The sequence below is a fragment of the Balaenoptera acutorostrata genome, chromosome 10 (genome assembly GCF_949987535.1).
Source record: "Balaenoptera acutorostrata chromosome 10, mBalAcu1.1, whole genome shotgun sequence".
Classification (NCBI taxonomy): domain Eukaryota; kingdom Metazoa; phylum Chordata; class Mammalia; order Artiodactyla; family Balaenopteridae; genus Balaenoptera; species Balaenoptera acutorostrata.
Genome location: NC_080073.1, coordinates 52573326 through 52599363, shown reverse-complemented (window position 1 = coordinate 52599363; position 26038 = coordinate 52573326). Strand labels below are relative to the sequence as shown.

General features: G+C 47.5%; 1 protein-coding gene across 3 annotated transcripts in view; it reads right to left on the bottom strand.

The window, feature by feature from the left end:
- Positions 1 to 644: 644 nt before the first annotated feature.
- GLB1 (galactosidase beta 1) overlaps positions 645 to 26038 on the bottom strand; it is a 91814-nt gene continuing 66420 nt past the window's right edge. Inside the window, exons 15-16 of one of the 3 annotated variants that reach the window (XM_007191525.3) lie at positions 24607 to 24846; positions 645 to 2052 (exon numbers count right to left, since the gene is read on the bottom strand). In XM_007191525.3, the coding sequence (XP_007191587.2) occupies positions 2023 to 2052; positions 24607 to 24846 (270 nt within the window). In that variant the 3' untranslated portion in view covers positions 645 to 2022. Of the gene's footprint in view, positions 2053 to 5881; positions 6458 to 12095; positions 12909 to 24606; positions 24847 to 26038 lie in introns of those variants that run through there. The other 2 variants (XM_007191524.3, XM_057554547.1) reach the window with 2 other exon arrangements.

Genomic DNA, 26038 nt, shown 5'->3' with positions numbered 1-26038 from the left:
CTAAGTTTCAACAGTTGAGGAGGAAAATAAGTTCTTGTATTGCAGACTCTTGCAACAGAAGAATTCATTGGACTATGAAACGAGTTTTAACCAAAATTTTTAGAAACTGAGACCCGATTGAAATAAAAAGGTGTTTATTTGGGGTTTGTTAGGACTGTAGCCTGGGAGACACAGACTCAAGGAGCACCTGAATTTGTTCCGCTGGACTACAAAATAGGGGAGGCTGATAAAGGCAAAACCCACAAGGTTACAGTCAGTTACGTGTGTTGTTTATCGAGAATTAGAATTGGAGCTAGCGAGAAGTAAGGGTGCTTGTTAAGTAAGATTGGTTGGGGTCTGAGTATTTCTGGAATTCTCTATTGTCTGTCTAGACGTTGGATCTTTGTAGTTGCTGCTTCCTCCCTAAAGTACCTTCTGTTCTCTTCATTTCTATTCCTTTCTCCTTCTCTTATTCTCCACATGGCTCCACTCCAGGAGGCTTACCCTGACCAATCCCAGCTCTGCAACAGGTCCAGGACTAGATCCGGAATGTTCACAGCACGCTGGTCTTGTCCTTGGAATTGTCTTCCCCACAGACACTGCATCGTCCATTCACACATCTGTGTGCTCCTTGAGGGGCAAGAAATACGTCCTACTCAGTAGCATGGGGTTCAGAGTAAGTACTGAATGAACATTTATTGTATAAATGAAAACACTCCACGCATAGTTAAAGGTGAAGAGCACACCCACCCTAAAAGGGACAGGACCTGAACCCCCGGGGAGTCCTCACTGACACTTCTTGGGACACTTCATGACTTCAAAGGCCATGGAAAAGAGGACAGGTGATCCAGAACGGCCCAATTACCTAGATAAAAATCCCATTGCTTAGTAAAAATTAAAGCCAAGGTGAAGTAAATTGGACAGAGTGCACGCCTTGCTCAGAAATCTAAATCCAAAGATAACAAAGAAGGAAACCAGACTTTAAGTGCAGTATACACTCCCATCACCTCACCCTGCCATATACTCTTGCTGGTGGAGGGTCACACAGTGGATTTCTAGTCTATGTTCAGAGTCACAATTCCCCTTTCGTTAATACCTGGTGGGACCCCTAAAGGCCAGTAATCTGCAAAAGAGACAAAAGAATCCAACTCATTAACACAGGCTAAACATACCCACTCTGGAGCAAGCACAGTGCTCTGCCAACGGGACCTCGGACCAAGGGTGAAGGGATTCAATTCATGCTCACCGGCTTCTCAGACTTTAGTGGGATGGACGTAAATACACAAAAAGGACGCTCTAGAATTCCCTCCTGGAACACACACTCTTGGAACCCGGCTACTGAAGGCATAGAGAAGGTCATGTATGGAAGCTTTGGTTGACAATCCTAGCTGAGCTCAGCCTTCAGACATCCCAGCCCAAATGCCGTCTGGAGTGAAGGAACCTCCAGATGATTCCAGGACCCAGCAGAGGCCGCAGGTATCATGGAAGAGACAAGCCATCCTGCTGTGCCTGTCCCAATTCCTGATCCATGGAATCATGTACATCACAAAATAGTTTTTTATGCCACTTATGCAAATGTATTGAAGCAGTTTGATGTGTAGCAACAGACCACAACCAGCGTGGCACGCACTGATGGGAAATGCCCTTCGGATTAGGAATTCAAGGTGTTGGCACCAGAAAGTTGCTTAAGTTTTGAGAACAGGTGAACAGAGGCCTTAAGGAAGTGGAGGACCCTGAGGTCTACACTGAGGTTTCTGAAGTCCACGCTGGATTTCAAGTGTTTTCTGTAGGCACAGGCTGCTCCCAGCAAGGCCAGGCTAGTGCTGGAAGGTCCTGATGGATGAAGCACCTTCACCCTTTCTGTGGAGTCTCCCCCCCTCTTTTCTGGTCTGGGTCCATGTTTGATACTAGACTGTCTCCTTGGCTTTGCGTCCTTCAGCCAAGCACGGCGCCTGGTCAGAAGAGCCAAGTTGTTGAACTGAACACGAGGAGCTCCAGGGAAAGGATGGTGTCTCCTGGTGGTTTTTCTTCCCTGCCCGTCCCTCAGGTTTCCAGATGATCGGTTACCTGCTTCTGTGGAGGAATGTGATGGGAAAGAATGCAATTAGCCTTCAGGAAGTCCCTGCTCCATGGCAAGTGCCCTATGAGGCGCTTTTATGATTATTGCCTTTGATGTAAAAGCTCCACAAGTGGGGACCCCACTTAGGAGGTGAGGAAATGGGGGCTTAATAAGCGAATCACTTCCTTGAGACCATGTCGATGGTGAGCGATGGCGTGGGAGCACGCACCAGCGTTTCTGCCCCCAGCCTGTCCTGTTTCACCGGGGCGGGGGGGGTGGGACGGTGCTGCCGGCCTGAGGGCTCAGAGGCCTGGGCTCCTGGGGGGTTCCTCACATGTGGAAAACCCCTGGGGGTACAGAGCAGCTGTCTGCTGAGGAATCAGTTGAGAATCATCCCTGGGCTTTTATAGACAACAGAAGGCTGCCGGGTGTCTAGTTAGCAAACCTCAGGACCCGAAGGCTGAAGGGCAGGGGACAACCCGGGAACGTGCTCAGTCAGACCAAGAGCAGAGGCTGGGCTTAACCCAGAACTGCCTCAGCCCGAGTATCTGGACACTGACTGGACTTCCCTCACAGCCCACGAGCTACTAGGCCACCCGAGCCGTCTCTTCTGCCACAGACCAGACAGAAGCCCTCAGAGCGCTGACTGAAAAAGTGATTTCAGGAAATGACTTTTTTTTTTTTTTTTTTATGCTCATAAGGCAAGAAACAAAGACCACACAAGATCATTTCCTATGTGTGTCATCTGACAGAAGACCTATCGCTTGTTGGGGAAACAATGAAAAAAACCCAAACTCGGATGAACACGAAACAATTTCATTCTGAATAAACTGGATTTGCTGAGAAATAACAATGGACTGACTGACAGACAAAAAGAGAGAGACACTGAGCAGCCTGACACAGAGCAGGGTAAAGAGATAGAGGGCACAAACTCCAGGGCCACAGGGCCCCACCCAGGGCGCCTCTGTCCCTTCTTCATCCTTCCTTGCCTCAGGCAAGATCTTCTGAAATTGTTTAGCAGTTTCTTAAAAAGTTGGACATACATTTATCATGTGACTAAACAATTCTACTCCTAGGTGTCTACCCAAGGGAAAGGAAAACAGTTGGCCACATGAAGAATTGTGCATGGATGTTCAGATCAGCATTATTCATAAGAGCCCCGAACTGGAAACAATCCAAATGCCCATAACTGACAAATAGATGTCCACACGTGGAATGCTCTTCAGCAGAAGAAAGGAAGAAATTTCTGATCACGTTACAACATGGGCGAACCTCAAACACATTATGCTGAGTGAAAGAAGTCAGACACGGAAGACTTCATATTGTGATCCCAGTTCCATGAAATTCTGACAAAAGGCAAAATTACAGTGATGGAAAACAGATTCGTGGTTCCCTGGAGTAGGGTGGAAATGAAGATTTTCTGCACTAGAGAACCTTCTGGGGTGAAAGAAGTGTTCTAAAAATGTATTGTGATGGTGGTTTACACCCATATAAGTTTAGTAAAACTGAGTGAATTTTATGGTATGTAAATCACACTTCAATAACTCTGTTCAAAACAAGAGGTTCTGCAGGTTGTGCAAATCTGGGGAACGTCTAAGCCAAGGCCATGATGTTCACAAGGATGGCTGAAAATATGGTAATGTTCCAGGAACATCAGTGTTATGGTTGGGTTAGCTCAGGCCTGCTCAGAAAGCTTTGACATATTAAAACCAGCTTAAGATAAATTTAATATAAAAGGTTTACACAGCAGGCAATAAAGGTGCTGCCCTTATTATTTTCAGATGTAGCACCCTTCCACAGAGTTAAGAAAGCAGGAATAATGGAGGGGCATTGTACTTTAAGAACGACATTATAGAAGATGAAATGTATACCCCTGAGAGGCAGTACAGAGGGTTGGATAGGTTTGGGTAGAGTCCAGGGTGGTACCATTTGTGTATTAAGATTCTGTTTTGCAGAACATGACATCCTGGACAAGGGTGAAAACCCCAAAAGATTCCCTCACATGAACCAGACAAAACACTCTGGCTTTGGACAGAGAGATACAGCAGATTGGAATCCAACTCCAGCTCTCGCTGACGTTTAAATGTTTTCATCTGTGAAGTGGGTTTACTGCTGCCTATTGTAGGGTGCCGTTCTGAATATCGGATGAGAGGATGGAAGGGAAATGTACGCTCTGACGCGGTGGTTTCACTCCACTGCCTGAGCCTCTGGAGACTCCACAACAGGGAATCTCTGGGAGGGGGACGTGCAATGTACCAATGTACGTAAGGCTTTAAAAGGAATGGTCTCACATCTTCCCAAAACGTGTCACTGGGCACAGTTCTTGAGTATCGTTTTCTAAGTTTTCAGTAACTTAGAAGTGGAAGAAAGAGTGATGCAGTGAGGCTGCGTGTGCAGATAGCAGCCCCTTCACCCTGTGGTCGGCCCAACATCCAAAGGATGCAGGACATCCAGCAGAAGATGCTATGGAAGACAGTCCTGAGTTAAGTTCTGGTCTGTCTCAACTCATACTTGCCTCCTGCAGTGGCTCAACCAGAGTTTCCAAACTCCCTGTTGAATCCCAGACAGTCATCACTGATGTCTAGGAGACAGAGAAAAACACACTCCCGTGAAAAGATGCTGTAGATTAGCATCAGAAATTTTTCCTTCCTTCCTCCCTTAAAAAAATGTACATCTTCTCTGTACAGGATTTAAAATACAGGTAAGCAAAAAAGAAAAGGTAAACAATCTCTCAAACACCCACCACCCAGATATGCTCATACTGACAATTCTGTTTATGTTGCTGTGGTCCCCTCCTGTGGGAACATGAGCATGTGTCGATATATGACAAATGCAGTGTGTGTCTAGATACCAGAGCCAGACAACCGGGGTTCAAACCGTATCTCTACCACTTGTAGACGTGTGACTTGGTAAATCGGGTAAGAGGACAATACGTTCCTCTGAGTCCTTGTGGGGGACGAGTGGATTAAATATACAGTATGCTCAGAACTGGGTGTGGTGGAGGACAGTGCCCAATGTCTGAGAGCAGGATGCCCCGGGCAGGACATGCATCTCACACAACGCCTGGTCTCTGCATGTCCACGTGTGTTCGTTCACGTGTCTACCGACGTTGAACAGGCCTGGGCTGAATGTGTGCATACGTGCAGCTCTTACGTCTAAACACACAAAATGGGATCCAACTTAAGGCAACCTGCTTTTTTTTTTTTTTTTTTTTAAATTAATTATTTATTTATTTATTTTTGGCTGTGTTGGGTCTTCGTTTCTGTGCGAGGGCTTTCTCTAGTTGTGGCGAGCAGGGGCCACTCTTCATCGCAGTGCGTGGGCCTCTCACTATCGTGGCCTCTCTTGTTGTGGAGCACAGGCTCCAGACGCGCAGGCTCAGTATCTGTGGCTCACGGGCCTAGTTGCTCCGCGGCATGTGGAATCTTCCCAGACCAGGGCTCGAACCCGTGTCCCTTGCATTGGCAGGCAGACTCCCAACCACTGCGCCACCAGGGAAGTCCGCAACCTGCTTTTTTAACACCACTTACCATGGTCTGCATCACCATTTTAGTGGCTCTGGGGTCTCCTGCTGTACAGATGCCCCATCCTATCTACGCTCTCCAACTGTCAATCCTTTGCACAATTATTTGGAGTTGTGTTTAAAGGCTCACCTAGTAGATATCACAGAGATTCAAAAGGAAGTCAAATAAAGATCAGAAAAGCAATAGTCCACTAGATCAAAACAAGACTATTTTCTACTCCTTTGAACCAACCTCAAGTTAGTGAAGTGGCTTATTCAGCCCACTCAAGTCTAGTTATGATTTAAATCAGAACCTATAATTTAACACCTGCTAAACATTAAAAACAGTAAGATCATTTGAATACAAATTTTATTTAATAAAAAGACTACATGATTTGTACAAAATAAAAATCGGAAACACCTTGAACGCTTCCATTCCAACTCTGCAGATGCCTCTGTGTGTTGCTGGGCTGCCACCCTCACCCTATGTCCACGCAGCCAGACGGGGGTGTGTCAGGCACCGTCAGAAACCTCAGGTGAGAACACACCTAATCTATTTTCCAATCAAACTCTCCAGTGAATGCTGACCTTCCGAGGGGCATGTGAGGTATGAGCAAGGCTAGAATTCCAAAGGGTCACAGTCCTTGTCATCACACACGGTCCAGCCATGAGTCCTGGTGTTGGTCTGCAGGGACACGGCTGTGGGTCTTCACTGCCCTGATCACCGGCCTGTCCACGAACTCCACGGTGCACAGTTCTGGGCCACCATGCCCACAGGGCGCACGCTCTAGCTCCAGCACGATGATGGTGTTTGGGGCCGAGGTCACCAGGATGTGCTGCGGCACGAACAAGGTCATCTGGGGGCCCCGTGCTGGCCAATAGCGGCCAAGGTTAAAGCCATTAATCCACACCTGACCCTGGAGAGAGAGAAAACCATCAACCCAGCTGCACTGACCACCCTGGGGAGTGCGAGAGCCTTGGTGCAAGGGGGCCAGGGCGGGGAGGCGGGCAGTGTCCCCAGAAAGGCGCTCTCCTGCCACAGGCCAGGCCCAGAGCCAGGCCAGGCCAGGGTGGGATCCAGCATCCTGCCGAGATGTCCAGCCAAGTCGGGCAGGGGCTGGGTGGGAGAAGCCACAAAAGCTGCCCCTGGTACCCACACTGCTTCAGGAAGAGATGTGTCTGGTCCCTTTGACTGGCTTCAGCACCACACATATCAGCACTGGATGACACTGTGGCAGATGCACCAAGTTACTGGATTTCGTCCTGGGTCCAGGGCGGGGTGGGGGTCAGGTGCCTGTCGGCACACACCAGCCTCTGCCTGGCGCCTCTGTAGGCAGCTGCCTCCCTGCCTCCTCAAGGAGACGAGCTTTCCCTCTTTATTCTCCCCTCCTCCAGGCAGGTGGTGACCTCGCTGCCTCTGTACACGAGATAAGCACGGGGCCTGCAGCCTGGGACACACAGGTCCTCTAGAAGGATGTGGAGGTCGCGGAGGGAGAGACGGGGGCCGCCCAGGTGGGTGTCTATGTTCCTGCTGTGTTTTGGCAGTTTTCACACCAGCATCAGAGTGAGGGTGGGGACTTGCTTCAAGGAGCAGAGGGGATCCTACAAGCTGCAAAGACGACTTCCGTGAGTAGGAGAAGCTGCTTCCACCACAAAACTGAGAGGGAGGAGAAAGTCCTCAAGAATAGGGACCAGGTGCAGGTGTGTCTGCACAGCCTCTAGGCAGGAGCTAGGATTTGCTCACAGGTGGGACTTAGCAGTTGGATGAATAGATGGAACCTTCTGTTACACAGAAAGAGAGCAAAGGAGGGGAGATCTCACACACATGACAGAGCAAGTGGGGAGAGAGAGAATACGTGGGAGAGATGGGGGGAAGGAAGGAAGAAGGAAGAAGGAAGGGAGGGAGGGAGAAGTATAAAAATTGCTCCCGGGCTTCCCTGGTGGCGCAGTGGTTGAGAGTCCGCCTGCCAATGCAGGGGACACGGGTTCGAGCCCTGGGCTGGGAAGATCCCACATGCCGCGGAGCAACTAGGCCCGTGAGCCACAATTACTGAGCCTGCGCGTCTGGAGCCTGTGCTCCACAACAAGAGAGGCCGCGATAGTGAGAGGCCTGTGCACCGCGATGAAGAGTGGCCCCCGCTTGCCACAACTAGAGAAAGCCCTCGCACAGAAACGAAGACCTAACACAGCCATAAATAAATAAATAAACAAATACTTAAAAAAAAAAAATTGCTCCCATGGTGGCCCAAATGTATTGGGGGACACCCTGGAGGAGGCCCAGTCCTGGCTGCCACCTGCAGCCCTGACCCAGCTGCAGAACTACTCAGTTCTCACCTGGTTAACCCCAGGTGTCCCCTCAATGTCAGCTTCCTACCTGGGTTCAAACCTTACTCCTGCCACTTACTGGCTGTGTGACCTTGGGCAGCTCCGCACTCACTCTGGTACTCGGGGACAGTGAGGGCGGGAGGAAGCAGTGCCTGGCCCGTGGTCAGCACGGTGTGGCAGCACCCCTCACACCAGCACAGTGAAAAGACCTTGGCCTCCACAGGCCCACGAAAGGAGGCCAGTGATGGAAAGCCACCTGTCTGTTGGGATAAGTCATTTAGAAAAAGGGTGGCAGTTTCACAATTCTCAGAATTATTTTACTCTTGTTTTTACCACGGGATATGCTATCTCGATCCATCCTGAAGGTGCACGCATTGACAGCCTCACCAGGTTTTATCAGTTGAAGATCTGGCAGCACCCTGTTTCCGCAGTATTAGAGAACAGCAGAACTTGACTTTTGCGGTCGAGGGGGAACGATGGGCTCCAAGGGGGAGTGCAAGAGGGCTTGGTGAGTAGCACACAAGGGCTGGCCTGGGCTCCACGGGCTCCACACTGCATCCCAGCCACGGCCATGCTGAGGGTCAGTCCCTTCTAAGATGCTACCCCTCACATCCCTCGTGCTGCACTGGGCATGTCCACCTGGAAGCTGGGGACCGGGTCCTGAGCCCCCCGTGCTGGTTATGGGGACCTGGGAGCCCAGGGTGGAAATAGGCTCCCCTGGCTCCCTCCAGGGTTGGGGGATGCAACTCACCCGGGCGAGGAGACAGGGTGCAGCGAGCAGGGACCCTGGGAGCAGAACGCTCCCCGAGCAAGGAGCAACTTGCTGGACACTGGAAGGTGGAAGGGGAGCCGGGGCACTGCTGGGGGTTTTCACGGTTAAACGAGGAACTGACAGAACCAGGCACCTGTGGGCTCAGCTCAGCCTTGGTCCACCCACTACTCCAGGTCCAGCTCGTCCTCCTAGACACTGCCCTGCCAAGCGGCAGTGCAGTAACTGCACAGACAACAGCCCCAAAGACCTCCCGTGAGCTTACCAGGGTACCACTTGCTTCTGGGAGTCCCCAGAGAAGCCGACTGGACCAAATCGGGAGGGTGATGAGCGTTTCTGCCTTTGATTGTCTGGTCCTTCTTCCAACTTTCACTTCGCCAGCTGCCCCCATGTTTCTGGAAGGTCCAACTCCCACTAGCGAACACTCGTGGTGGCCCCACTTCCCAGACTACTCTGTGACCGACGGATGTATCCCCCAATTGTCACTCCTAGCTGAGCATCAAAGGTGATACAATATTTCTCCTGATTCTCCTTAATTTGCACGATCTGTTCTAGTTATTCTTTTCTCCCCCAAATTAACAGCTGTGGCCTATTTTAAGCCTTCAGCTCCCACGTGGACTCTCTTTTATTGGCTGCGCCGCGGCGTGCGGGATCTTAGTTCCCTGACCAGGGATCAATTTCGTGCCCCCTGCAGTGAAAGCGTGGAGCCTTAATCACTGGACTGCCAGGGGAGTCCCTGGACTCTGTCCTTTAACTTGCCCAAGTGACTCCAACACGTAGGCATCCTGCCTGGCACCTTCCCTCCAACTTTCCCAAAACCCAGGGTTACATTGTCTTTGGTTTTGGTTAATTCTCCAAAGCTATGAAAGTCTTCAGGACAAACTTCCCCTCTACTCTCAGTCCTTAACAGAATGGACATTTGATGAAGCCTGTGATGGTTTGGTCGCCCTTCCAAGAGAGAGGAATGAAGGATTGGGAAAGCACAGGCAGAAACCTTGCACATCTGTCTTCTTCCTTTGAACCCTGCCAGTCACCATATGAACAAGCCAGGGCTGGCTTGGTGGATGATGAGAGAGATGTGGACCAATCTCTGTGGCCTCAGCAGGCAGACAACCAGCCCCCCAGGAGGAGGGCCTCCTCGCTGACTAGAAGGCCCTGCCCAGCTGAGACCAGCAGAAGAACCACCACCCAGTCTGCCAACACTCCAAATCCGGACCTAAATAAATGGTTTTGGTTTGAAACCACTAAGTTTGGGGTGGTTTGTTAAGCAGCAAAAGCTAACTGATACGCATCTCCATGGCCTCAAGGTACAGTAGCATGCTGCTTTTTAGTAAAGTAAATGATGTCATTGAACCCGATTTAACAAGAGTAGGATCGTCCTCTACTAGTCAGTTCCTCTTTCACTAATCAGTCACCAAACCCCGTTAGGGCTGCCTCTGTCGTGTCTGGGCCTCTCTCAGGGTTGTTGTTAAGTGACAGTAAGAGGACACAGGTGAGCACTCAGCACAGTGGTTGGTGTTCAGGGAGTGCTCCACGATGAGGCTGCTGGTATTATTTCCCACAGCTGGGCCCCCTCTCCATCCCCCCCACCCCCCCACTGCTGCACTGAAGTCCAGCTTCCTTCCTTGTCCTTGGACCACTTCTCCTGCAGAAGAGCAGGTTTCAGGGGAATGAGGAGGAAGGGTCTGTCTTCTATGTATCGGGTGGGAGGTGCCTCTGAGGCCTCTGGTAGCTGGTCCACCCTGGTGCTTGGATGTGGTGTTCCCGGTCCTCAAAAGTGGTGAGTTGGAGCTGAAAATTTGGGTGTCACCAGCACATCTGTGAGGATGACCTCCCATGAAAATGTAAGAAGAGGGCCCAGGATCAAGTCCTGAGAACTGAAACACAGACACAGAAAGAGAAGCCTGAGGAGGAACGAAGACGGGGAGGGAAATCAGAAGTTTGGTCACAGACGTCAGGAGAGCTTCAAGGGAGGGAGTGGTTACCTATGTCAGACGTTACTTGCCAAGAGGTTAAGTGAGAAATGTCTGGGGTGTCACTATGTGGGTGTCGGTGGCCTCGGCGGGGACAGTTTCCGAGGAGTGTGGGAGCAGAGTTCCTCCCCATCGCCCTCCACTCAGAGTCAGTTCTACAGGTTGGGTCCTTTCCTTACAGCCCCAAACCTGGGACAGGCACCGAAAGCACACCTTTAACTTACATTGTACCCCACCTCCCCATTTGTACAGAATTATCCGTATAGACTCAAGACTGACAGGTCTTCTAGAGGATGGCCATCAGGTCTGGAAACAGAGATGACAATATTCCATTGTACTGAGTGCAGCTTTCGTTTTTTGCTGTGTTGCAGGCTTTGGTGGCCAAGAGCAGACAGCTCCTCTTGGATGAACAGGAAGTACTTGCGACTGAACATGCCCAACACAGGGCCTCCGGTCCCCTCCTGTGCTCCTCAGTCGCCCCTCTCAGAGGCTGACAGCTCCATCCCTCCAGTCGTGTAGGCTCCAAACTCTGGAATCCTGCTTCTGAACAACCAGCTGTAAGCTGGGGGTTCCCACGCACCCCTCCTCAGGTTCAATAGTTTGCTAGAATGGCTCACAGAATACAGAAAAACATTTTACTGATATTTATGGGCTTATTATAAAGGCTACAACTCAGGAATGGCCAGATGGAAAAGATTCACAGGGCAAGGTAGGAGGGTGGCTGAGCTCCCAGCCCTCTCCAGGTGTACCTCCCACCCAGGTGTACCACCCAGCACTTGAATGTTTTCACCAACCCAGAAGCTCCCCGAATCCTGTTGTTCTAGAGTTTTTATAGAATTCCATCTCCAGGGCTTCCCTGGTGGCGCAGTGGTTGGGAATCCACCTGCCAATGCAGGGGACACAGGTTCGAGCCCTGGTCCGGGAAGATCCCACGTGCCGCAGAGCAACTGAGCCCGTGCGCCACAACTGCTGGGCCTGTGCTCTAGAGCCCGCGAGCCACAACTACTGAGCCCACGTGCTGCAACTACGGAAGCCCACGCGTCTAGAGCCCGTGCTCTGCACTAAGAGAAGCCACCGCAATGAGAGGCCCGCGCACCGCAGCGAGGAGTGGCCCCTGCTCCCCGCAACTAGAGAACGCCTGCGTGCAGCAACGGGGACCCAACACAGCCAAAAATAAATAAATAAAATAAATAAATTTATTAAAAAAAAAAAAGAATTCCATCTCCAGTCCCCCACCTTGGCTTTAGAGGTTGGGGGTGGGGTGGAAAGTTCCAACCCTCTAATCACATCATCTTTCTGGTGACCAGGCCTCCGGATAGGACTGGTCACCAGAAAGGCCAATTGATTAGAGAGCTGGAAATTTCAAAGGCAAGATGCAAAAAAAGAGTCTCAAAATAGAAGGGATTTCTGTCAGCCCTTTGTTATAAATTCTTTTATTTCATGATTTTTTTTACATCTTCAAAGAGGGAATGTTTGCCTTTAAAGAATGAAGTTGCTTTTTGTCCGTATTCTATGTTGATACTTAACATTCAAAGCTTAATTCTGGTAGAGGAAAAGCGGGAAGTTATCCCACCCCTCTCACTGCCAGGCTTTGCTAGGCACCCAGACGTACTGCGAGTGGTAAAAAAATGCAGGAAGGCTACACAGGATATTCATGTGAGATTATCCACACGCATCTGAAGGAGAGATAAACAGCACACACATCACTGCAGCGGCAGAGCACGACATTTCAGGTCTGGCCCATCTGACCCAGCTGGACCACTGAAGAACAGTGCCTCCTGCGGGGAGTTTGCATCAGACGAGAGTTCTGTGCGGACAAAGCGCTGGCCTGTGTCTCTGGGATAGAGCAAAACATGCCTGACCGCTTCCCACTGAAATCCCAGTTGACATTCGGGCATTTAACCAGAAAGCCACATCTGACTTAAGTAAGGCCGAGTAATCAGAAGTGATTTTTTAAATCTCCTGAATCACCTTTATCAGTGACTTCATTCACTCCATCAAGGTAGTTTCTCTACAGCAAGTGACTAGCATAAGTCAAGAGGCTGGGACGGGGGCCTGACAGGGCCTCCCTGCTGGAGGTGGATGGAGCGGGTTAGTGCCTGGAGGCAGAGTCTTGGAAACGGCCCAGGCTTCAGGTAGTCCATCCCCAACGCACCCCCAGATCTGCCAAAGTGCTCATTCTCCCAAAGTCAGAACTCCATGCCCTGTTGGGGGTGGTATCTGTCTGTTCTGCATCTGCTGAACATTCAGAACCTCAGGAGCTGGCCCGGGACTGTCCTTGGCAACAGGGACCACTGCTCGCTGGAAAATAACAGAAAACACACATGCTCTGTCCTATGTATGATACACGTATGTCCTCTGACCTTCAGACCTGTGCAACCCAGGTCCACAAAGCCTGTGGATGGGCCTTCTTGCAGGTGTGTGTGTAAAGCTTTACTGAGTTATAATTCACATACCATACAATTCCCTCATTTCAATGTACAATTCAGTGGTTATTAGTTTACTGCAGAGCTACCCAAGTATCACTCCGAAGAGAAACCCTGCACTCTTTAGTATTTACTCCCCATCTCCCCCCAATACCCCCTTCCCCTTGTTCTAGGCAATCACTAATCTTTCCATATCTAGAGATCTGCCTGTTCTGGACATTTCTTTTTTTTCTTTTTTCTATTTTTTTTTTCCAGTTGTGTTGTGCGGCATGCGGGATCTTAGTTCCGTGACCAGGGATGGAACCGGTGCCCCCTGCAGTGGAAGCTTGGAGTCCTAACCACTGAACCGCCAGGAAAGTCCCTGTTCTGGACATTTCATATACATGGAATCGTACTGTTATGTATGGTTTGTGACTAGCTTCTTTCACTGAACATGTTTTCAAGGCTCATCCATGTTGTAACATGGATGAGTACTTCATTTATTTATTTATTTATTTATTTATTTATTTATTTATTTATTTATTTATTTTCATTTATTTTTATTGCCAAATAATTTTCCATTATGTGAGAAGACCAGATTTTGTTTATGCATTCATTAGCTGATGGGCATTTGGGTTTTTCGACCTTTTGGTTGATTTTGGATAATTTTGGATACTACTGCTGTGAACATTTGTGTACTCGTTTTTGATCGGACATATAAATTAGATGGGCTTCTGGGGTTCCAAACCCCTTGACACATTCATAAATATTGTGTGTACACGTACTTTTCAAGCATGACGGTGCAGAAAATCCATCAGACTGACTAAGTAAGTAAAGAGCTTCTGCCTGGATAATTAGCACAATCTCCCAGCTGGCCTTCGAGGCCCCGTACATGCTGCCTGCCTCTTCGTGTGGGCCTTCAAGTCAGACAGACCCGGGGCTGGGGAGCCTTTCCACCACCATGTCTGTACCTCACACACGTTGCTGAGGTCTCTGAGCCTCTACCTGCTCATCTGCAAACTGGACACACTATCAGGACATCCTACCACAGGGGCCTCCTTTAATGATTATGAAGATAGTGTCTCTTAAGTGCCGAGCAAAACTCCTGGGTATGACACTTCTATGACCTGGCCAAGGCAAAACCCCTCGACCTCAGAAACATCCTATGCTTCTCCATTTCTTCATTTTTGCATCTACTATTCTTTCACCTGAAATTCCCTCCCTGACAAAGCCTCCGATTCCGATGAAGCACCATCCATCCTTCAGGTGTGTTTCAAGCTCCATCTGAGCCCCCTAGCCCTGTTCATAACCCCTGTGACAGATAATGTTCTCTTTCTACTTTGCATCTCCTGAAGGTTGTTTCTCTTAAGGCACTAAACTGACACCACCTGGTGAGCAATGGTTTGTGCTGGGTCTTCTCATTGGCCTTGGCCCTGTACCCAGAGCACCAGCCAAGCCCCTCTTCACCAACAGGACCGCCCAAGGGCCTACACTCCTCGCACGTGCTTTCTTTCAAGGGACCCAGCAACACAGGCAATTCCCCCTTTCCACCTGAAAGCAGTTACAGAGCAGCCAGGCCTAGGGAGGACAGAGAATAAACTGGGCACTTAAAGAAATGCCCCTCGTGAAACTTATGACTCAGTGGGTGAAACCAGGGTGCCAGCCTGAGTGATGAAGCGTCACGGAGCTGAGTCCAGGCGGGGCACGAGGTGGATCAAGGGGGACTAAGGGTCTAGGAAGGTTTCAGAGAGGCGTTAATGCCAGTCCTGACGTCGTGAACCCGGTGGGCAGAGGGAGGGAATGAAAAAGCATGAACAGAGGACACCAAGAGGGAAAAGGGGGGAAGGACTGGGGGTGGGCAGGGAGCAAGAGAACAAGAACGAGCCTGCTTGTGCTCCAGTGGGAAGATCCGGGGAGGGCTTTGTTTTGTTTCTGGGTCGCAGAGGCCCTGGATATCGTTTCTGGGCTGCAACACGGGAGTTGGCAGAGAAGACAGAAAGGCTGACAAAATGCAGGAGGAGAAAGAGAACAGGATCTCGGCCTGGAGGAAAGAGGTGGGAGGGGGATTTGGAGCTTAGACTTCCTCCTAGAGGCCACTGGGCAGGAAGCGAGGGTGGAGGTGGAGAGGTAAGTCTGACAGGAAGCTGAGGAACAAAGGAGCTCCACCTGATAGTGTCAAGGAGGGTGAGTCCTCAGCGGAGGGGGTGGGGAAGAGGAAGGTGGTTTAAGGCGGATGATGAGGGTCATAAAGGCCAGCTGGGGACAGGGAAGAGAGAGGCCCAGGACTGCTGGGCAACTTGGGACCTCCAGAGTTTGCAGACAGTGAGGGGAACGTGGCCCCCTGACAAATGTGCCAGAGTGGCTCCCCCAGGGCTGCTCAGTTACTGGTGAACCAACAGAGGCCAATGGTGGACCCACTCCCAGTGGAGGATGATCAAGGGGACAGAGTGGAAGGGCAAGGGGGTCAGTGCATTGATGGCCCTTAAAAAAATGGTGACGATGTCTAGGCAGGATAGGGAAGAACTGCGGCCTTAATGGTGGAGCTTCAGGTCATCCATAAGATCCAAGAGTAGGCTTGGGAGGCATGAGAGTTCGAGGGATAGAAATATGTGGCCAGAGAGAGGATGGTAGAGCTTAAAATTCTGGAGGTATATTCATCAAGAAATACAATATGCTTGGGCCATAAGCCAAGTCTCAATAAACTTAAGAAGATTTTGCAACCATCACCACAATTTAATTTTGGGACATTTCCATCACCCCAAAAAGAAATCCCATACCCATTTGCAGTCATTCTCTATTCCCACCCTCAGTCCTAGGTGACCATTCACTTACTTTCTGTCTCTACAGATTTGCCTTTTCTGAACGATTCATGCAAGTGGGATCATACAATATGTGGCCTTCTATGACTGGTTTCTTTTACTTAGCATAATGTTTTTCAGATTCATCCATGTTGTAGCCTGTATCAGTAGTCTGCTCCTTGTTACTGTGGAATACCATTCCATTGTATGGATATTGCACAGTTTATTTATCCATTCATCAGTTGATGGACATTTTGAATTACTTCCAATTCTTGGTTATTTTGATAATGCTACTATGAATATTTGCATGTAAGTCTTTGTATGCACATATGTTTTATGTCTCTACCTAGGAGTAGAATTGATGAATCCTACGGTAATTTTATATTTAACCCTTGAAGAAACTGCCAAACTGTGTTCCAAAGTGTTTGTACCATTTTACATTTCCACTAGCAACGTAGGAGATTTCCCATTTCTCTACATCCTTGCCAACATTTGTTCTTGTCCATCTTTCATTATTATAGCAATTCTAGTGGGTATAAAGTGGTATTTCATTGTGGTTGATTTGTACTTCCTTAATGATGTTGAATATTAAGCATCTTTTCATGTACTTATCAGCCATTTGTATATCTTCTTTGGTGAACTATCCATGCAAGTCCTTTGCCCATTTTTTGATTGGGTTGGTTGTCTTCCTATTATTGTGTTATACGAATTTTTATATATTCTAAAATCAAGTCCTTTGTCAGATATATGATTTGAAAACATTTTCTGCCAGTCTGTGGCTTGGATTTTCATTTTCTTAATAATGTTTTTTGAAGGGAAAACATTTTCAATTTTGATGAAGTCCAATTTATCCATTTTTTCCTTTAAGGATCATGTATTAGGTGTCAAATATAAGACATCTTTGCCTCACTCAAGATCATAAAGATTTTTCTCCTTCTTCCAGAAGTTTTATAGAGGAATTAAATTAGAAATCAAAAATAAGATATGCTTTAAAAAACGCACAAATATATGAAAATTAAACAACACACTTCTAAATAATCCATGGTTCAAAGAAGAGATAATAAGGGAAATTAGAAAATATTTCAAACAGAATGATAATGAAAATATATGTCCATAAACATGTAAAAAGCAAACATTATAAAAGGGCATTTATTAAACATATGCCATGTACATCGTCTCTTCCAGTTTTTTTTCCAGTATTTTTTTCCTCTTCTCCTTCAGGGTCAAACTTCTCAAGAAGAATGTTTATCTTCAAGTATCCGTATTTATTCATGTGTTCATGTCCTCCCCCTACACTCCTCAGTAGAAGGCCATCTGGCTTGCAATGCTTCACTCTGCTGGCTTAGCCCTTACTGAGGGTCCCCATGACCCCCTGGTGCTAAATCCAGCAGAGATGCTTCTGTCTTCATTTCACTTGTCCTCTTGGCAGCATAATGTTGTTCTCCTCTCATTTTTTGGTCTCTCCTCCTCACTTTCTGTCATGTTTGTGTCTCTCAAAGATCAGCCTGAGGTCTTCCTTTCTTCCTTCTTCATCCTCTCTCCTTAGAGGACCTCGTCTATCCCATGTTTTCCACAACCATCCATACACAGATGATCTCATATGTATGTTCCCAGCCCAGATCCCTCCTCTGAATCCCCACCCATAAATCCAACAGCCTCCTTGTGTACCTTCTTTCCACTGTTCTCCAAGGCATTTCTAACTCAGCTGTCCACATCCAGACTCATGATTTTGCTCTTCCAGCCCAAGTCCTCTTCTGAAATTTCTTCTTTCAGTAAATGGTACCATCTACCCAGCTGCAAGCCTGGAACCTCAGAGTCATCTGATACGTCCTTCTCTTTAAATCCCTATATCCAATCTGTCATTACATCTTATTGATTTAACTTTATTCTTTTTTTTTTGGCTGCACCATGTGGCTTGCAGGATCTTAGCTCCCCGACCAGGGACTGAACCCACGCCCTTGGCAGTGAAAGTGTGGAGTCCTAACCCTGGACCACCAGGGAATTCCCGATTTAACTTCAAACATCTCTCATATAGTTGATGTCATCTCTATCTTGGCTCCCACCATCCCAGTCTCTCAATGAAACTATGGTCCAGCCTCCTAGACAGTTTCCCTGAATCCACATGTACCCTCAACCAACCCATCCTGGGTTCACAGAGGCTCATCACATCACAATCGTGCCATGTCTCTCTGCTGCTTCAGTGACTCTCAACAGAAAGACCAAACCTTAATATGGTTTAATTGGCCTGTCCTGATCTGGTCTCTACCCGCTTTCTAGCCTCTTCTTTGAACCACACTCCCTTTTCTCTGTGTTCCACACATTTCAGTCCTTTATCAGTTCCTCACACTGGCCACTTTCTCCTCTAACCACATGGCCTTTGCACATGCTGTCTCCTCTGCCTGGAGCATGTTTCCCTCCCCTTTCTGCCACGTTAATTCCTATTCAACACTCTTATCTCTGTCAAGCATCATGTCCACAGGTAAGGCTTCCCTGACCTCCCTGACAAGGTCAAATGCCCAATTATTATCAACCTCCATATCTCTTCTTAGCACCCATTGCAGCTGCAGTTCTATCATTTAATTTGGGTGATTATATGATTTGGGTTGGCTGCCCCAACAAGACTTTAAGTTCCATGAGGGCAAGAACCATATCTGGTTCTATTCATTATTGTATCCTTAGCACCTGGCACAAAGTTTGGGCACACAGTAGTGAAATGGAGCAAGACCCTATGGTCCTTCCCCACCATGTCCTTGGCCTGCCTTTTGTCTCTAGAAAAATTTTAGCCAAAGGATAAGGTTAATCAGAGAAGTGAGAAAAATACAGAAGCAAAGGAAAACAATCAAATAGGACAAAACAATAATAGTTTAGTCATTAAGCAAAATCAAGGACCTTTAGTTTGGGACTTCCCTGGTGGTCCAATGGTAAAGAATCCGCCTTACAATGCAGGGGATGCAGGTTCGATATCTGGTCAGGGAACTAAAATCTCACATGCCACAGTGCAAATAAGCCCACGCGCCACAACTACTGAGCTCACTTGCCTCAACTAGAGAGCCTGTGTGCCGCAAACTACGGAGCCCACGTGCCTTGGAGCCTGCGCGCCACAACTAGACAGAAGCCCACGTGCAGAAAGGAAGAGCCTGCGCGCCGCAACTAAGACCCAACACAAGCCAAAAATAAATTAAAAAATAATAAATAAATCTTAAAAAAATGTTAAAAAAAAGAACCTTTAGTTCCTCCTCAAGGGCTATAGATAATATTCTAAGCCATGTCCTGTGAGCTGTCTTATAGATACTGAAATCCCCACCAGGTGGAAGAAGTTAACTACTTGAGGACCAGACTGTAGCCATCACATAAGCTGCCACAATTCAGAGAACTGGCCTCAAGGAAATGGTAACAAACCGACCCTGGAGCTGAAGATTAACTGTACTTAAAACAGTCAAGATGATGGTGGTCAGACCACCACAGGACCAATTTCAAGACGACTGTCAGAGCTGACTGTGCTGTTTCTATATGTAGCCCCCTCTGTCCACTTATAAAAGCTCTTGCCCCCTGATTGTCAGTGGGGGGAAGTTGGCTTTGGACAGGAGTCTGCCCTCCCCACCACTTGCCAGCCTTGGAAATAAAGCAAACTTTCCTTTCCACCAACCTTGCCCCTTTATTGGCTTTTGAGCAGTGAGCAGCTGGACCCACTTTTGCTAACAGATTTTGGCTCCCAATGTGAAGCTGCACTCTCACAATATCTGGCTCCTTGGGGTTTTCTCCAGCAGAGCTGCCACCATGACGATGCACCAGGATGGCTGCAAGGAGCCCACTGCTCATGGTTCACTGGCCCTGAGAGGGGGATTTGGGGGCGTTCCTAGCAGCTGCCAAAACCATTTGTTTCGGGGATCCTCCCTGTTTCTCCCCTGCTCGCCGCTGGCTGCCAACGTACGCTTTTCATTGGCGGAACAGAAAGATGCCTCTGGACGAGCTGATGAGCTCCAAGACCAAGGTAAGTTCACTGGTGTGCACCTGGGCAAACTTCTCTTTGAGCATGAGGTGCTATTTGGGCATTTTGCCAATTGGTTCTGATGTGTGTCTGATGTTGAGGACCATTTGTGAGCACTGAGTGTCATTTGGGCATTTTGCCAATTGGCTCTGACATGCGTTTACCATTGAAGACCGTTTGTGTTGGGAAGTGTTTGTTTGGGACTCCGTATTGGTCATTCTCTCAGAGGATCTGTGACACTTCTGTCTTCTGGTGTGTGAGTGTGTATTCTATTTGTGTACTTGGTATTCTTGTTGCCTTTTGTAAAATGAGAAATTCAGGTTCAGTTCATTAGAAAGATTTTAGCTATGACACTATGACTAAAGAAAAAGAAAGATGATTTCTTAAAACACTGTGTGGCCACCAACAGTATTCTTCAAACTCCGAAAAGAATTGGTTAAGATGAAATTCTGTTGAAATTCCAAAACTGGTTATCTTTGTATATGCAGTTAGAGAAAGCTAGCTTGATAAATACTTTTGTTTTCTCAGAATTCTGACCCTGAGAGAACAAAAATATGCTTAGGAGAAAGTTTGAAGTTAACTCTTAACGCGTCCTTGAAATACAAACACAGCTCACTTTGCCTGAGACTTCAGCCTTGGGTTAATTAGTAGAACTTCAAGCCAAAAAAAAAAAGAAAAAAAAAAAGAGCGGAAAGAGGACTTAGGTGTATTAAACATACATCTGGTACCACATTAAAGAGAAATTGTGCATGAAAAAAATGTATGTTTTTAGAGGTTATGGAATATGTTCTTAAGTTTGCCAATCAGAAAATGCTGGTATAACAGTTCAATTACTTGTTTCTTAGTTTTGTTAAGGTTTTAAAGGGTTAAAAATTGTAATATGTAAAAATGATAAGGGAAACATTTCAGTATGTAAAGCAAGTAGGATGTGTGCTGTTGGCGAGAGAAAATATAAAGAATGGAGATTTTTTTTTTTTTTTAATATTTCAGCTTACTTTTTTTTTTTTTAAACTTTGGGTTTATTTTATTTGTTTATTTATTTAGTTATGGCTTGTTGGGTCTTCGTTTCTGTGCGAGGGCTTTCTCTAGTTGTGGCAAGTGGGGGCCACTCTTCATCGCGGTGTGCGGGCCTCTCATTATCGTGGCCTCTCTTGTTGCAGAGCACAGGCTCCAGACGCGCAGGCTCAGTAATTGTGGCTCACGGGCCTAGTTGCTCCGCGGCATGTGGGATCTTCCCAGACCAGGGCTCGAACCCGTGTCCCCTGCATTGGCAGGCAGATTCTCAACCACTGCGCCACCAGGGAAGCCCAAGAATGGAGATATTTTTGTTTTCTGTTTTTTTTTTGTTTCCTTTGGCCATGCCATGTGGCATGCAGGATCTTAGTTCCCCAACCAGGGATCAAACCTATGCCCCCTTTAGTGGAAGCGTGGAGTCCTAATCACTGGACTGCCACCGAATTCCCTGGAGATATCTTTGTTGAGGGATAAAAGGAGAATAATTTTGTCCTAAAGCTGGTTGCTTCTGGATGGGAAAAAAATAAGGGACAAATTAATATGGATACAGAAAGTATCCTTTTTTGGTAAAAAAAGGTACTTTAAGAAAAGAATTTTGTACGTTGTTAAGATCGATTAAGATTAGATTGAATTTAATTATGTAAATGAATTTTGTTATTGACAGTAAGCTGGTACAAGGTGGGAATCTGGCTTTCTCTCTGTTAAGAGAACAAAGTTTTCCTGGAATATTGAGCTGCTTTTGAAAACAGATTGTAAGTTTCTTTATCTATCTAATTTTGAGCTTTCCAGAGGGCCCCTGAGGAATCTCAGAGAGAAATATTGATAAGAAATTTGAAGAATTCTAATGGAAAACTACTGTTTTTCTTCTAACTATACGTCTGACCCCAATGTTTAGGATGGAAAAAAATGTTTAATGAAGTTGTCACAGAGTATAACTACTAATGATGTGTATCACTGCTGGCTTTAAGTTTACTGCTTAAAGCACATGTACAATGTTTGTGTGATGACTGGGTATAACTGATAAAATGTATAGCCTATAAAATGTTTCCCCATCAACATACTCTTCTGTACTTGTTTGTTATGTCTGATTAGTTTTCCCCCAATGTAGATGACTAGACAAATATATAAACAAAAAGTAGGCCTAGCACTGAGGGACATGAATGGACCCAGAGTAGGCAACTGAGCCACTATGGCAACTTGGAAAAATACATTGATTATCAATGTTTTCTATTTACAATTGAAAGGGGAAAATGATAGAAGAAATTTTCACATATTGAGGTATGGGGAAGTCATTCCGTCTTATACCTGATTTAATTTGAACTTTAGGCTAACCAAACAGCCTGTTTATGGCCTATTAAACATACACTGTACATCCGCTTTAACCATTAAGGAAAAAAATACATTCAGAGAATAGTACAAAAATACACTTTGGGGCTTCCCTGGTGGTGCAGTGGTTAAGAATCTGCCTGCCAATGCAGGGGACACGGGTTCAAGCCCTGGTCTGGGAAGATCCCACATGCCACGGAGCAACTAAGCCCGTGGGTCACAACTACTGAGCCTGTGCTCTAGAGCCTGCGAGCCACAACTACTGAGCCCATGTGCCACAACTACTGAAGCCTGCACGCTTAGAGCCCATGCTCTGCCACAAGAGACACCACCGCAATGAGAAGCCCACACACCACAATGAGGAGTAGCCCCCACTCACGACGACTAGAGAAAGCCCGCATGCAGCAACGAAGACCCAACGCAGCCAAAAGTAAATAAATAAAATGAATAAATTTATTTAAAAAGCTGATCTTCAAAAAAAAAATACATTTTGATTATTACCCTCATTGCAATATGTCTACTAATTTTCAAATGTTTGTCCAGGTACTATGACAAGGCAATCAAAGACAGAGGCAATGTTTTCATAATACAAAATATTGATGCTAAGCTTGGAACATGAAATTATTTCCAACTCTGTGTCCATTCCCCAAATTAGGCAGGACTAGGCCCCATTTCAACAGGAAGTAGCCAGAGCAGTTGTTGCCCCATTCCCTCAAAGATTTGGGGGAAATTGGAACAGAAATGGAACTAAAACCAAGTTCCTCTGCCAAGTTTATGATTAACCTCTCTATCCAAAACTTTATTCCCTTTCTTGTTCTATACCTGTCCCTCATCAAGACTGGGGAGTATCGGGCTTCCTTGGTGGCGCAGTGGTTGAGAATCTGCCTGCTAATGCAGGGGACACGGGTTCGAGCCCTGGTCTGGGAAGATCCCACATGCCACAGAGCAGCTAGGCCCGTGAGCCACAATTACTGAGCCTGTGCGTCTGGAACCTGTGCTCCGCAACAAGAGAGGCCGCGAAAGTGAGAGGCCCGCGCACAGCGATGAAGAGTGGCCCCCGCTTGCCACAACTAGAGAAAGCCCTCGCACAGAAACGAAGATCCAACACAACCATAAATAAATAAATAAATAAATAAATTAAAAAAAAAAAAGACTGGGGAGTATCAAAGAAAAGGGGGGATTGAAATGGAGCAGGACCCTATTGTCCTTCCCCCTCCATGTCCTCCACCTGCCTTTTGTCTTGTAGAAAAACTTTAGCCAAAGGATAGGTTTAATGAGAGAAGTGGGAAAATACAGAAGCAAAGGAAAACAATCAAATAGGACAAAACATTAATAGTTTAGTCATTAAGCAAAGTCAAGGACTTCAGTTCCTCCTCAAGGGCTATAGATAATATTCTGAGTCATGTTCTGTGAGCTGTCTTATAGATACTGAATCCCCCACCAGGTGGAAGAAGTTAACTACATGAGGCCCAGACTGTAGCCATCACATAAGCTGCCACAATTCGGAGAATTGGCCTCAAGGAAATGGTAACAAACCGACCCTGGAGCTGAAGATTAACTGTACTTAAAACAATCAAGATGAAGGTGGTCAGACCACCGCAGGACCAATTTCAATATGACTGTCAGGCTGACTGTGCTGTTTCTATAGGTAGCCCCCTCCGTCCACCTATAAAAGCTCTTGCCTGCTGATTGGGGGCGGGGGGGAGTCAGCCTTTGGGCAGGAGTCTGTCCTCCCCAACCCCAATTGCTGGCAACCAAAATAAAGCAAACTATCCTTTCCACCAACCTTGCCTCTTTATTGGCTTTAGAGCAGCAAGCAACTGGACCCACTCTTGGTAACAGTGGCCACTAAAATATTTGTTGAATGAATAACTGAGTCATGATAAGGGCATCTAGGATGAAAACAGGACTTGAAGTGGAGAAGACAATGGTGAAAGAAGACATGCTGATGTCTTCAAAGAATAACGGAGAGTGAGCAGGCAGTAAAGTGGCCAAGGGAGAGCTGAGGATCGTACAGACAGTGGTGGATGCCCCCAGGGCACAGGGGCACTTTCACACGGAGGTGGGGGTGTTCTGAGAGTACAGAGTTAGGCACGAACAAGAGAAAACAGGTTCCGCAGAGATTCACCCCTTTGCCTGGGACAGATTTTCTTCAGGATAAAGAAGAAGGGCTCCTCCTAGGCACTTTCCAAGGGGACTATGATTTTTCTTAGAGGCAGGAGGAAGTTTCTAAAGGAAGTTGTCAGTCAATGAAAAAGGGGTAGATGGTGTACCTTCATGCTGACCATTGCATCTTCAAAGATCTGCCATGGTCCTGCTCCTGAGAAATGGGTAAACTTCCAAAGAAAACCCTCCACTCCCAGACTGTCACACAGCATCCCATTAGCGGCTCTTTTTGATTCTCAATCAGAGACTGAAAACCAGACGTCTGAGGCCTGAATTCAAACACTTCCCATGGAGACACATACCTTGGTCCATCCGGAAAACTGGATAAAGGTGTCCTGGGGCAAGTCTGGGATCCCACTGGGAATAGAGAAATTAGCCACATAAAAGGCCGGGAGTGTGTAGTCAGATGCGCTGTGGGCACAGCCGCTGTCATGGCCATCCCAGGTCCCCAGGTGGTTGCATACTGCATCCTCCATGTCCAGTGGGAAGATCTCCCAGTCGGTGAGGATTTTGGAAGCAAGGGTCAGGTTAGAAATAAGACCCTGTAAAGGAGAAACAGAGCAATGAGCTGGGGGTGGGGGTGGAGGGAGGCTTCAAGTGACTCTGTGTTCCAGCCCTGAATTCCTGGGAAAAGCAAACTGGGATATGAAACACAAACAGTACATGCAGACTCAAACGGTGTGTACATCAAAGTGACAGATCTGGCTTGAGGCCAGAGCTTTTGATCCCAAATCCCCAATCTTCAGTGTTTGGTTCAGAGACGTTGCTAGAATGGAGGAAATGATGCAATTTGAGGATGAGAGAGTGAGTGGAGGGGGGGAGGATGCAAAAGAACATCCAGCCCACTGTGAAAGGATAGAAAGGGCCGTGATGATGATGGGGAGCCTCAGACTCACTTTCTGAAGTTGCTCTATTTGTCCAGCAGGGGCAGGGGCCTGGGGCGCCCATGGCATCAGCCACTGCATCGAAGCCTTTGCTCATGGTTCATCTGGCTTTCTCTTCCCACCCTTTTTAAAAAATAATTAATTAATTATTTTTTGGCGGTGTTGGGTCTTCATTGCTGTGTGCAGGCTCTCTCTAGTTGCAGGGAGCGGGGGCTACTTTTCATTGTGGTGCGCGGGCTTCTCATTGTGGTGGCTTCTCTTATTGCGGAGCACGGGCTCTAGGTGCACGGGCTCCGGTAGTTGTGGCATGTGGGCTCAGTAGTTGTGGCTCGCGGGCTCTAGAGTGCAGGCTCAGCAGTTATGGTGCACGGGTAAGTTGGTCCGCGGCATGTGGGATCTTCCCGGACCAGGGCTCGAACCTGTGTCCCCTGCATTGGCAGGCCGATTCTTAACCACTGTGCCACCAGGGAAGTCCCTCTTCCCAGCCTTTTATGAGGGGAACTTCTCCAACCCAGTGGGATCCCAAATTAGTCGCAGGATACGTCTCAATACCAAGCCTCAATTGTTCAATTAGTAATTCAATAAGCATTAACAAGGCAGCTGTGTGCCAGGCTCTTTGCTGGGTCCTGGGGACTTAAGACACCTCATAAGAGTCCCCATCACTCTATAGGTCAGCGTGGCCTGTGACAGCCAAGCAGGAAGGCCACTAATTACAGCCTGAGCACAAGGACTGTAACAGGGACATTTCTACTGGAGACAAAAGTGGCCCCTGTATGGCTATTCCCTAAGAGTGTCATTGCCTTGCCTCCGAGGTGCCACCAGGAGGGTCAGGAAATAGCCCCAGACACCT